At 43.3% G+C, this 13,325-nt stretch overlaps 1 protein-coding gene and 1 long non-coding RNA gene across 3 annotated transcripts in view; one reads left to right on the plus strand and one right to left on the minus strand.

Annotated features, from left to right (window-relative positions):
* LOC148124962 (uncharacterized) overlaps positions 1–13,325 on the minus strand; it is an 88,713-nt gene that overhangs the window by 40,019 nt on the left and 35,369 nt on the right. Inside the window, exon 1 of one of the 2 annotated variants that reach the window (XR_015744856.1) lies at positions 11,818–12,077. The exons of the other annotated variant lie outside the window; for it this stretch is intronic. This is a non-coding gene — a long non-coding RNA (uncharacterized LOC148124962). Of the gene's footprint in view, positions 1–11,817; positions 12,078–13,325 lie in introns of those variants that run through there. 2 annotated transcript variants of the gene reach the window in all.
* LOC113454531 (phospholipase A2 inhibitor and Ly6/PLAUR domain-containing protein-like) lies at positions 2,084–8,290 on the plus strand. The gene is made up of 5 exons (XM_087939406.1): positions 2,084–2,177; positions 3,509–3,625; positions 4,433–4,585; positions 6,087–6,230; positions 8,083–8,290. The coding sequence occupies exons 1-5, from the start codon at positions 2,126–2,128 to the stop codon at positions 8,229–8,231; spliced, it is 615 nt and encodes a 204-aa protein (XP_087795532.1). The 5' UTR covers positions 2,084–2,125; the 3' UTR covers positions 8,232–8,290.

The raw sequence follows: 13,325 nt of genomic DNA on the forward strand, positions 1-13,325 counted from the left end.
AGTATTTTTCTAAAAAACCCTCAAGCCATACCTAATGCTCCTTCCTCCTCTTAAATAGGAATCTCGTTTCCCTGACGATAAAAGTGAAGAGATTGGGACTGCATTCATATATTTATTTATTTTCCTTATAGTTTCATTCTATAAATAAACACAACAAAGGAGAAAAAAAAGAATAGAAAAAATAAAAGGAACAAAACTACAAAGAAGTCACCATATACACCATACAGATACATGCAATCTATAATTATTATTCTTTTCCTCCCTTTAATGTGAATATATACATATATGAGAAGCCTAGATATATGGCTTATCATAGTTTATAATGTCTATATAAAACTTTATGTAGCAATTTCATAGAGTCTATTGCTTCAGTGACTCCGTCCAGCCACCTCATTCTCTGTCGTCCCTTCCTTCTTCTATTGTCCTCAGTCTTCCCCAGCATTAGCCTCTTCTCCAGTGAGTCCAACAAAAGTAGCAATGCATTATTTCTATCAGTCAGGTTATTAATCTAGTGTCGGCATGTTTGTTTATTCAGTAGTAAAAAAAAAATCAAAACGTCATCATGTTTTCAAATTTTAATTAATGTTGAGACCTTGGGGACTTCGCAACCTTTCATTAATGCTCAAGTGTGAGAGGAGCATCCTATTGAATTGTGTGGTGTGGTGACAGTAGTAATATTATTTCCTCTCCAAAACTGATCACACATCATTTTTTTTACAAAAGTCAGTGTTACGCCTCTTCGGATTCAGACATTCTTGCAATTCCTTCAGCTGCCATGCTTAAGAACTGGGTTTGTTTGAATCCCTATGTTAGCTGTTGAGCCATTTCATGGCTGGTTGATGGCATGGTAAAGTTTTATATACCCAGAAGTTCTTTCTAGATTGGATCTCTTCACCCAGTGCAAAAAGTGACCATTTGAACTGCCTAATGGGCAGTTACAAAAGGGATCGCGCAGTGGTTATACTGAGGGGTGGGATTAAAAAGCCCCCAAACCTGGTTGTCTGCCCGGTTGCTGGGTGGGCATGGCCATGTTTGGTGTGGCCTACAGGAACTTCCCCAGAATCTGGAGGCTTCCCTCGGGCCTCTGGGAGGGCAAAAACAGGACCCCCCCCCGCAGGCTCCAGAGGCCCTCCGGAAGCCAGAAACAAGCCCGTTTCGGCATTTGTGGAAGGGCTTTTTTTCACCCTCATGGAGCCTCCACATGGACCCGGCACTTACCTGTATCCAAAACGGGCCGTGTGTAGACTCCTGGGAGGGGAGGGGCAGGGTGGGCAGGGCCAATCAGTCGGTTCAACTACTGGTTCGGCAAACCAGATATAAATTTAATATCCGGTTCGTTCAAACCGGCCTGAACCGGCTGAATCCCAGCCTGGTAATACTGGCCATTTCCAACTGGGAATAACCGTAGCCACAACCCTAGGACTATCCAGTCATCAGGATGCAAAATAGTGGCCAGAATCTTGAAAACTAAACCCTACAAGGAAGGCTCTCAGCACCTGCTAAGAAGCCTGCTTGCCCCCAGGTTCACAATGAACCTCCACCCGCTTATACATGTACAAAAATACACATTTTGTTACTCTTGGAAATAAAAGCAATTTGAAGAGGTGGTTCTGAATGATTGCAATCTTGGCATCCAGGTGGCTGTTCTCCCACACCCACCCTCTGTGCCAAGCTGCAGTGAAAATTTAGATGACCAGGACTTGCTCCCAATGAAAATGGGGTCATTTGTTCTGGAGAAAATGTGAAGTGGCTTTTAGATTTTAGACAAGGAAGCATTCCTCTTTTCTCTGGCTTTCATTTTATATTCTGTGAGTTGAAACGCAACACCTTGGCTCCCTCCCTTGCCAACCACAAGAGACATTTCAGAAAATGAAGTTGGTTGTGCTCCTTTTGGCGAGGGGAGTACAGCCACCTGGCACACAAAGGGGCCTCTTGAGGCCATCAGCAGACAAGGAAATCAGCTGTGAAGAGAGCTAAGGGGGGTTGCCCAGGTTTTAAGTACCTCTCAAGCCAATCCTGTTTACTCACTCACTCCCCTTTTTGTAACTAGTCCAGTATATATTCTCCCTCTAGGGATGCTTCCACCTCAGAATCTACGGATCTGCGGATTACAAGATTCAACATCATGGCATCTTTGTCCAGCCTCAGTTTCCTTCTGGCGACACTCCTAACTCAAGGTAGGTTTGCTTTGAACTAGTAATGCAGTCTTTCCGCTTTATAGCTAGAGTAAAGGCAACGTGGATGCATCCATTTTCGGAAATGTGCTTGTATCCTTCAACATTTTTACCTTGCTGTAGAAGCAGAGGCGGTATTCAGCAGGTTCTAACCAGTTCTAGAGAACCGGTAGTGGAAATTTTGAGTAGTTCAGAGAACCAGCAAATCCCACCTCTGACTGGCCTGCCCCCGTCTGTTCTCTGCCTCCCAATTCCCAGCTGATCGGCTGGGTCTTCTTTGCTTGCCCTGCACAGGAGAACAGAGCTGGAAAGCAGGTTAGTGGGGTGGGGAGGGAATTGGATTTTGCAGTAACCTTCCCCCAGGAGTGGGGTGGGAATGGAGATTTTACAGTATCCTGCCCCTGCCACACCTATCAAGCCACGCCCACCAAACCAAGCCACACTCACAGAACCGGTAGTAAAAATTTTGGAATGCCGCCACTATCAAGAAGCTATTGGTTGGAAGAGGGGGTCAACCTATTGGCCAAAGCACCAGAAGGCAAGACAAGAAACAATGGATGGAAACTAGTTAAAGAGAGGATCAACCTAGAACTAAGAAATCTCCTGACAATTAGAGCAATTAACTAGTGGAATGGCTTGCCTTCAGAAGTTATGGGTGCTTCATCGCTGGAGGCTTTTAAGAAGAGACCGGACACTTGTCTAGATTGGTAGAGAATCTTGCTTGAGCAGGGGATTGGATTAAAAGACCTCCAAGGTCCCTTCCAACTCTGTTATTCTGAGTGTGGACTCAAAAGGGGCTACTAAAGATGGACAACCTCATTTGATGAAGGCCAGGAACTCTGGTTGGATTTCCTACATCTTCTCATTCTGATGAAACTCTGACCTATGCTTTCTCCACACCGGCTGAGGGCTCCTCAAACCCATCTCGGGAGTCTCCAAAATCGACATTATTTACTACATAGGGAAGATATTGACAAAAATTTAAAACAATGTCACTCATGTCTTCTCTTTAAATATATATATATATATATCTTGTTTTCATGAAAAAATATTATTTATTTAAGATCTCATGGGCTTAATATTGCTGCTTTTACATGGCTCAATAACTATTCTAAAAATGCGTCCATTTTCATACGGTAAATATCAATAAAGATAAAACCCCTGCAAGCCAAAGATCCTTGAAAGGTCTTCATCATTTTTAAAACCAGGAAGGAGGAATCCTAAGAACACAAAGGTTAAGAACCACCACTCTGCACCATGAGATGTATTCAGTGAAAGTTTCCCCATCATAGCTTATTGAATAAGTCACATCTCCTCTTTGTTGTTTTCTCCAGGTTCCTGTTTGATCTGTGAGACCTGTCAAAGTCCAGGTGAAGACTGCACTGGTATGAGACGCACCTGTAGAGAGACTGAAGATACCTGCCTTACCTTTGTAGGAATAAATTCCTTGTGTGAGTAAAAGATCTCAAGACTTGCTTTGAACCAGCAGAGGGAGTTAAGAGATCTAAGTTCCCAGAAGAGCAGATGGGACAGTGGTTGGTTTCCAAACTTCTTTTCAATTGGGCAACCTTATCACCAAAAACGTTGGAGAAGGTCTTCCCCATATGTTGATTTATTGATACGTGTCTACTTACTCGTATAGTATAGATATTAGAAAACATTATAAACTTTTTAAACATTATAAAACATATCGTTCACCCTTTGGATTATGACATTCTTTGTAGGTCCGCTGTTTGGCCTTCCATAAGGTTTCTGACACCTGGTTCTGTCACCAAACTTTGTATATTTAGGGGGACGTGGTGGCTCAGTGGCTAAGACGCTGAGCTTGTTGATCAGAAAGATCGGCAGTTTGGCAGTTTGAATCCCTAGCGCCACCTAACGGAATGAGCTCCCATTACTTGTCCCAGCTTCTGCCAACCTAGCAGTTTAAAAGCATGTAAAAATGCAAGTAGAAAAATAGGGACCACCTTTGGTGGGAAGGTAACAGCGTTCTGTGCGCCTTCGGTGTTTAGTCATGCCGGCCACATGACCACAGAGACGTTGTCGGACAACGCTGGCTCTTTGGCTTTGTAAGGGAGATGAGCACCAGCGCCCCCTAGAGCCAGAAACAACTAGTATGTATCTGTGAGGGGAACCTTTACTTTACGGGTCAGGAGATGGGGCTGAGTCTTGCATTGGCTATGTTAATTTTTCAGAAATTTTCAGCAAGGGGTTACCTAATTTAACCAAACCTCTCTTATCTGCGTCTTCTTCACCAGGGTCTGACAAAATCACCGAGACTGTCAAAGGCTGCTCTGCTAGCAGCACCTGCTTGCCTGGACCCATCCGCGTCACCATCAATTCTGAGATCCATTTCTGGAGCGCCTCCAGCTGTTGCCAAGGAGACCTGTGCAACAACAAAAAGTTGGACAGTAAGGAACCGTTTGTCTTCTCCCCAACTAAAGTTCCTGAAGTTGGTATCCATATTTCCCCAAATTTTCACTGGGGTTGCTTACTTCCATGTACTCTTTTATATCTGATTTGGCATACCCAGTTGGAGCAGCCATCAGGTCAGAGGTGGTATTCAGTGGGTTCTGACCAGTTCTGGGGAACCGGTAGCGGAAATTTTGAGTAGTTTGGAGAGCTAGCAAATATCACCTCTGACTGGCCCCGCCCCCATCTATTCTCTGCCTCTCATTGAGTCCCAGCTGATTGGCTGGGCCTTCTTTGGTTGCCCTGCACAGGAGAACGGAGCTGGAAAGCAGGTTAGTGGGGTGGGGAGGGAATGGGGATTTTGCAGTATCCTTCCTTCCCTGGAGTGGGTGGGAATGGAGACTTTGCAGTACCTTTACCCTGCCATGCCCACCAAGCCACATCCACCAAGCCATGCCCACCAAGTCACACCCACAGAACTGGTAGTAAAAAAAAATTTGAATCTCACCATTGCATCAGGTCCAACTCCGCTCAAAATTTAAGCCTTTTAAAAAATTAATTTAACATGGCTTCTACTGTACATCCTTCCAGTCAAAGCTGACTCGGAGTGGCTCACTAGTCCCCTGGGGAAACACTATCTGGCATCACCTCTTTCTGGAGTTCCTTCTCCTACATCTCCCTGAGCCATCATCCTCCAGAGAACCTTTCCATCACCTCTTTGGGGGATTTTCAGTAGATTCTTCTTATACGAAAAGCGAACAAGGAGAAATGCCTTTTCTTATCTACTTCCCCATATTTTTTATATTTATATTTTTATATTTTATATTATATTTTTATATTTTATGTTTTTATATTTTATATTATATTCATATTTTTATATTTATATTCATATTTTTTCCAAATCAAAGGTTGTTGGAACACCTAGGAAACCATCTTGCAAGATTGTCTGGCTGCAGGTGATTAAGACACTGCAGTCTTCAAGGCAGTGGCGGATTAAGGCTCACTGGTGCCTTAAGCACTGACAAATCTTGGTCCCTCCCTCCTTCGTACATACTGTACAAACAAAGCTCTATTCTCAACTTCACGGTGCCCCCTTTGGGCCTGGTGCTTCAATGGAATAAGGACCTCAGCTACAGTTCCGCCTCTTTGTGTCAAACCTGGCCTGGTTCCCACAAACAATAAAACTGTAATTGTCAGTGTACCATCAGCTGAAATTGAAGAAAACCGCTAGCTGTCTTTGAAACAGCCTGGAATAAAACCGTGTCCCCCACCCCACCTCACTGCAACTGACAGATCTGATTGGAAGTAGTAACTCATTCAGAATTCCAGTAGCATAATGGGCTTTCCCTGGATTTCTATGAGAGTTGTTTCTTGCGGCAGGTTTTATCATAAATATGCTTAGTGCAATAAATCCGTGCCTGTGAATGCTTTATTTATATGCGATGGTGTATAATTAAGGCCTGCTGAACTCAGGTTTGTGTATGGCATAATCTTTTGTAGTGCCCCCTGAAAATACTACCCTCAATGGGCTGACCTGCCCAGCTTTCTTTAACTTTGGCTCGGATCAGTGCGAAATGGTCGAGACTCTGAACTGTGTAGGGGAAGACAATCATTGTATAACCACATCCGGAACCCTAACTGCTAGTAAGTTATATTTGCATTTGCATTTTCATGTTGTGGGGTCACCACTGGGTCACACACGCAGAAGTCAACAAGAGCAGCGGTGGGATTCCACCACTTTCCCAACTGGTTCGGTGATCGCGCACCTAACGCACGCATGCGTGCAGCTTTCCCAACACCAGCTGAGGCTCTGCCATGCCAATCAGCGGAGAGGATAAAGAACAGAAAAGCACAGGGACAGGTGGGAGGGGCGATTGTGTGCTTTTCTCTACTTTCTTCTCTCAGCTGATCATCGTAGCTTTTTTTTTTAACATTACCAGTTGGGCCAAACCAGTAGCAATTTTTGCTACCGGTTCAGGGGAACCGGGCCGAACCGGTAGCATTTCACCACTGAACAAGAGGGTATAGTGCAGTGGTGCTAACCTTTTTGGGCTCCTGTGCCAAAAATTGTGTGCACGCCGGCGCTCACGTGCTCATGTGCCAGCACCCAGAAAGCAATGTGCACCCTGCCATGCCCCTTGTGCATGAGTGTGCAATCCCCCCCATGCCCCCATGCCGCCCTCCCTTTACCTGCACTGCGCCTCACAGCTGATTTTTTCGGCTGGTTTGAGGCCTTTTTTGGCTACCCAGAGGCTTGAAGAAAGCCTCTGCAGGCAGAATAGGCCTGTTTTGTCACTTCCTGTAATACCAGCCTGTTTTGTCACTTCCGGTATTACAGGAAGTAACTAAACAGGCCTATTTGGCCTGCAGAGGCTTTTTCAAACCTCTGGGAGACCGAAAGGCCTCAAACCAGCTGAAAATCAGCTGTGAGGCGCGTGCATGCACAGTGAGGTAAGTTTGCCTGCAGCTCGCGTGCCGGCACAAATGGCTCTGCATGCCATAGGTTTGCCATCACGGGTATAGTGTCTTGTGTGAACCCAGCCAAAAGACACGGTTCATGACGAGTATGCAAGATACTATCCCTGTAGGTTCCACAAAACAGCTGAGAGACTGTTCTTCAGAAAATGAATAACAGAGTGGGAAGGCACCTGGAGGTCCTCCAAGCCAACCTCCTGCTCAGGCAGGAAACCCTATACCCGTGATGGTGAACCTGTGGCACGCAGAGCCCTCTTTGTGGGCACGTGAGCCATCGCCCCAGCTCAGCTCTGCTGCGCATGTGTGTGTGTGCGTGCCTCCCATGGGCCATGCGTGGGGAACAGGGGGGCGGGGGGGTGTTATATGTACTTGGACAGGGTGGGAGTGCATTCGCGGGGGGGCGTGTTGCATTTTGGGGATGCACATGCGCTCATGCATGCGCTTTGGGCACTTGGTGGCGAAAAGGTTAGCTATCACTGCCCTATACCATTTCAGACAAGTGGCTGTCCAGTCTCTTCTTAAAATCCTCCATGTTGGAGCCTCCACAACTTCTGGAGGCAACTCGTTCCATTGTTCTCACTGTCAGGAAATTTCTCCTTAGTTCTAGTTTGCTTGCCTCCTTGATTAGTTTCCCTCCATTGCTTCTTGTCCTGCCTTCAGGGCCTTTGGAGAGTAGGATGACTCTCTCTTCTTTGTGGCAGCCCCTTAGATCAAGGGTCTCCAATCTTGGCAACTTTACGACTTGTAGACTTCAACTCCCAGAATTCCTCAGCCAGGGCATGCTGGCTGAGGAATTCTGGGAGTTGAAGTCCACAAGTCGTAAAGTTGCCAAGATTGGAGACCCCTGCCTTAGATATTGGAAGTCTGCTGTCATGTCACTCCTAGTCCTTTTCATTAAACTAGACATACCTAGTTCCAGCAACCGAACCATTTGGAGTGATAGCAGAGGTAGAATTTGAACAGGCAATCTGGCAGCTCTCCTTTTAGATGCCCCTTAATTGACTGAATTTTTGATCCCCAGGTGGCATTCCTATGACGATTACTTCCAGAGGCTGCAGCTCTGCCTCAGCATGTGCTCTGCCCTTGGATACCAACATTTATTCTGCAGGAATCACTTTTCGCCTCAAGAAAATTGAGTGCAGCCCGGCTGTGACAGCCAACAGCACCTAAGGGAGGCCCTGGTGATAAGGGCCACCAAAGAATCCCCTCAGAAGTTTTTCCCCCTCACTGTCTTGCAGCTTGGGAATGTGGGCCTGGTATTATCTCCTTTACTGAATGTAATGAATAAACAGCATGAAAAACCAGCATGAATGTATATTGGTTTATTTTTTAAGTCTCACCTTTAGTATTTTTCTAAAAATAAAAATAAAAATCAAGGCATACCTAATACTCCTTCCTCCTCTTAAAAAAGGATTCTTGTTTACCTGACTATAAAAGGGAAGAGATGGGGACTGCATTCATATATTTATTTATTTGCCTTTATTTATAGAATGAAACAGAATAAAGGAAAAAATAATAGCAAAAATAAAACAGGAACAAAACAAAAAAGAAGTCCCCATATATATCACACACATACATACAATACATAACTATTGTTCTTTTCCTCCCTTTTATGTATTATATGTATATGAGAAGCCTATATATATGGCTTATCATAGTTTATAATGCCTATATAAAGCTTCATGTAACAATTTCATCGAGTTGGTAGTTGGAAGGGAACTTCTAGTTCAATCCCCTGACCAGAACAGGAATCCTCATATAGATTATCCTCATTTAGTGAGTGCCTCATTTGGCAATCATTCACAGTTATGACAGTAATAAAAAAAGTTATGATTGGACCTCACATCTTCATAGGCTGATTTGATTTGATTGGTTATTATTATGTTTTCTAAGATGATTTGATTGCTTGTTTGTACTCTTTGACTACTATTAAGTGTTATACCTATGATTTTTGACGAATGAATTTTTTTTCTTTCTTTTTATGAACACTGAGAGCATTTGCAGCAAAACAACTTCCTTGTGTATCCAATCACACTTGGCCAATAAAGAATTCTATTATAAAGCAAAAGGAAAGCTGAAATACAATCCTAAGCACAGTTGTGTTTTCAATTAGCAACTTTTTTACTTAAGATTGAGTTGCCGGTCCATTTGTGGTCACAAAATGAGGACTACCTATACCATTCTGGACAAATGACTGTTCAGTCTTTTCTGAACATTTCTTGAAAGCCTTAAATAATTTAAAATGAAGAAAAGTACTTTATTCATTTCATGGAGGCCATGCTTAATCAACATGTAACTGTTTCAAAAGCCCTAATAATATTAAGTTTTCCAATGAAGGCAGGGGTGGGATTCTACCAGTACGCACCTATTCGCTAGAACCGGTTGTTAACATTCTAAGCAGTTTGGAGAACCGGTTGTTAGAAGAAATTACTGGCCTAATCCTGTAAGGAAGGCAGGAAGGAAACATTCTGGTGTTGCTTATAGAAACTGCCTCTCCATTAACCCTTATTACATTCTTGGCAGAACTAGACTTCCTGTCTCTGGAACTTCTCTGGAGTTTTTTTCCCCTCCTTTGCTGGTACTTTGCTTGTGTGGAGCGACCATTCAAAGTTACAATGTCACTGAAAAAAGTGACTTATGACCATTTTTCACCATTTTATGACTGTTGCAGCATCCCCACAATCATGAGAGGCCAGGCGAGGAGATGCGTGCCTCGATGTGAGTGATATTGAGTTGGCCACACCCAGCCAATAACATGACCACCAAGTCACGCCCACCACCTAAGCCACACCCACAGAACCGGTTGTTAAAAAAATTGAATCCCACCCCTGAGTGAAGGGGACATAAATATATCTTTCCAATGTTTAATTAGTCTCTTAGTAATAAGAATAGTACAGTCTGTTGTGCAAACATCAGTTTCCATCTAGGGGTTATGAAGCTCAAGAAAATACAGGTGTACAAAAGTTAATACTTAATAACCAGGGTTATCCAATCATGGCAACTTTTAACACCTGTGGACTTCAACTCCCTGAATTCCCTAGGCAGCCATAAGTCCATAAGTCTTAAAGTGGCCAAGCCAAGGTTGGACATTTCTATATTAAACCCTGTCTCGAAGTCAAATTAATTAATACATGACATTTCTTCACAGAACCACAGGATCTGGGAAGGCATACATTTTAATGAGTATTATTCTCACTTATCTAATACAACGTTTCTCAAACTTGACAAATTTAAGACACGTGGACTTCAACTCCCCAAATTCCTCAGCTAGCATGCTTGTTAGCTAATCTATAGTATAATATACCAGTGTTTCTTAACCTTAGCAACTCTCAGCAATTCTGGAATGTCTTAAATTACAATGTCTTAAAAGTTGCCAAATGTTAAACACTGGACAATAATTTAGAGCCGTTCAACTAGTGGCCCAGATATACAAAGATGTCACAGCAGAATTTAGCTTCCTGCTCAACTACGTTGATTTAGAAAAGCCACAACATTATTTTTCATAACCACAAAGCTGGCACCTTTGCATGACCCTCATTGTCCCGAACAATAAACAGGCGTATTCCTTGCCTATGGCATGAGGAACATTGTTTTATAGGTACACATTTAATTTATTCTCTTCCTTGTAAAATTAGAGGGAATTTCCTATACCCACTGACGCCTCATTGAGAATGCGTAAGGATTGGGTCTCACGCTGGATGGGAGGGTGGGAGGTCCAGATGGACATGTCCCTACCTCCATTTGCAGCCTTAAACATTTTCACCAATAGCCCAAGAATTCTTTGGAGAAAAATTTACCCGAGTAATTTCATCCAATATATACTCAGGGAAGGGTCATCCACGGGGATGTGTGGCATGGCGAAAGGCATCAAAGGCAAGAAGGCAGCTCCAGTGGCACAAACAGAGTCCCACGCTTTCTTTATATACCCTGTTTTCTTTTTTTACTATAAGATGCTCCGGAACCTCACTGCTGTCTCAAAGATGTATTTAAATAATTAAAAAATAAAAAAGTTTTTGACAAAAAAGGGCTAATCACATCATGCCAAATGCTTTTAAGAAAAACCATCTAAAAAGTCAACAGCCATAATCCTAACCTCTTTTTCACAACTCTTTTAACACAATAATCTAATGCATGTTGGTCAGCTGAGAGCATGGGAGAGACCAGTGTTTCCATTTACACACCTCTGCATCATTGTGTGTCTTTGCTTCGATTATCAAATGTGGAAGAGGGAAATGATTTTGACCAGCAAGCGGTAAAACACCTTGTGTTTGATTTCCATAAAAAGCAGCCAAGTTTAAAGTCCAAGTAAAAACATATAAATATTACAGGAGCAAATATTTACACATCCTGTATGTCCAAGGAAACACAGGTTTGATTTCCTTCATGCAATGGGCAGGATATGACTGTCCCCAAGAAACCGCCCATTGTGTGCTGTTTCTCAACTTTGACTCTCAACTCTAAGATGCGTGGACTTCAACGGCCAAAATTCCCCAGTCAGTAGAGCAGACAGCCAAAGTTGAGAAATGTTACTCTACTATATGCCTCTTGGAAAGAAAGAAAAAATAAAATAAACGAGAGGCCTTAGATTTCCAAGATGGAAACAAAACATCTTGTGAGGTCCCTTAGCTTCTTGCTTTAGGAAAGCCAGGGTAATCTTCTTTTGAAACTGGGAGTCTTTTTTCTTTAACTTTTCACTTTCCAAAGCTGAATGAATGTGGAAAATAGAATAGAATGGAATAACAAAGTTGGAAGGGACCTTGGAGGTCTTCTAGTCCAACTCCCTGCCTAGGCAGGAAACCCTACACCACTTCAGACAAATGGTTATCCAACATCTTTTTAAAAACTTCCAGTGTTGGAGCATTCACAACTTTTGGAGGCAAGTTGTTCCACTGATGAATTATTCTCACTATCAGGAAATTCCTCCTTAGTTCTAGCTGGGTTCTCTCCTTGATTAGTTGCCACCCATTGCTTCTTGTCCTGCCCTCAGGTGCTTTGGAGAATAGCTTGATTTCCTCTTCTTTGTGGCAGCCCCTGAGATATTGGAACGCTGCTATCATGTCTCCCCTGGTCCTTCTGTTCATTAGACTAGCCATGCCCAGTTCCTACAACCGGTCATCGTATGTTTTAGCTTCCAGTCCCCTAACCATCTTCGTTGCTCTTCTCTGCACTCTTTCTAGAGTCTTAACATCTTGTTTACATCGTGGCAACCAAAACTGAATGCAGAATTTCAAGTGTGGCCACACCAAGGCATTATAAAGTGTTATTCATGTGATCTTGATTCTATCCCCCTGTTTATATGATATAACCATGTGGATGAAATGAAGGACTCATATATATCTGGTCCTTTTGGCGTCGGGTGGAAATTTTAGGAGGCCACATTCACATTTGATGCTTTTTCCATCCAGTTTCAGCAGCCCAATCTGGAGTTGCGGACAAGGTTAAAAAAGTGAGTTAATGCCTCTTTGAGAGTTGCTTATCCAAGCTGTGAAATGGGGCCAAAGTTCCTTCTTATCTGTTCCTTCCCTCCCCTGTTCCTTCACTGCAGAAGCTTTCCCATGGGTGCCTCCAGCATTACGTCTTGCTTAATGCAACTGTAGGAGATTTAACAAAAGCTCCACCTAAGTCATTTCAGAAGTGGTTGGCCCTTGCCTTTGTTGGAAGTTAAAACCCAGCCCATCCCTAGGAAAATGAAATATTTTCGGGTATATTTTTTAAAAAAGGCAGAATATTTCCCCTAAAAGAGAGAATTAGAAACTCAGAGAGGCAGAAACTCAGAGAGGCAGAAACTAAGCCCCCACCCCCCTTTGTTAATAGGCCATTAAAGCCTGGGCCAGTCTATTCTACATAACAAAGATCTGTCTCCTTCAGGCAGAGCCATTTCATTGCCCTTCATGGCACCACCCACCAAGTTTCAACCAAACATAGCACACAGACAACCTACAAAGCCAGCTTTGACCTCTGACAGCAACCAATCAGGATACTCTTCCTGTGCCCCAGGAAGTTCAAAAGCTCATAGAGGGCATAAAACCCAGGGACTCTCAGCATCTCCTCCCCTTTTTCTTTGCCCAAGAGCTCCAAGGCATGTGATCCTGTCCACCATTAAACCAACTTTCCAAACAGCCTCCATGTTTCCAGTGTCTTTTTCCCCACTTGGAACTGAACCCAGAAGGATATTTCTTCCAACACCACCTTTCTTCCTTTTCTTTTGAAAAAACAAATATATTTCACAATTAATTCCATTTCATTTCAATCATGTGTCGACTG

Source organism: Pseudonaja textilis, chromosome 10 (assembly GCF_049901715.1).
Source record: "Pseudonaja textilis isolate UNSWEBS1 chromosome 10, rPseTex1.2, whole genome shotgun sequence".
NCBI lineage: Eukaryota > Metazoa > Chordata > Lepidosauria > Squamata > Elapidae > Pseudonaja > Pseudonaja textilis.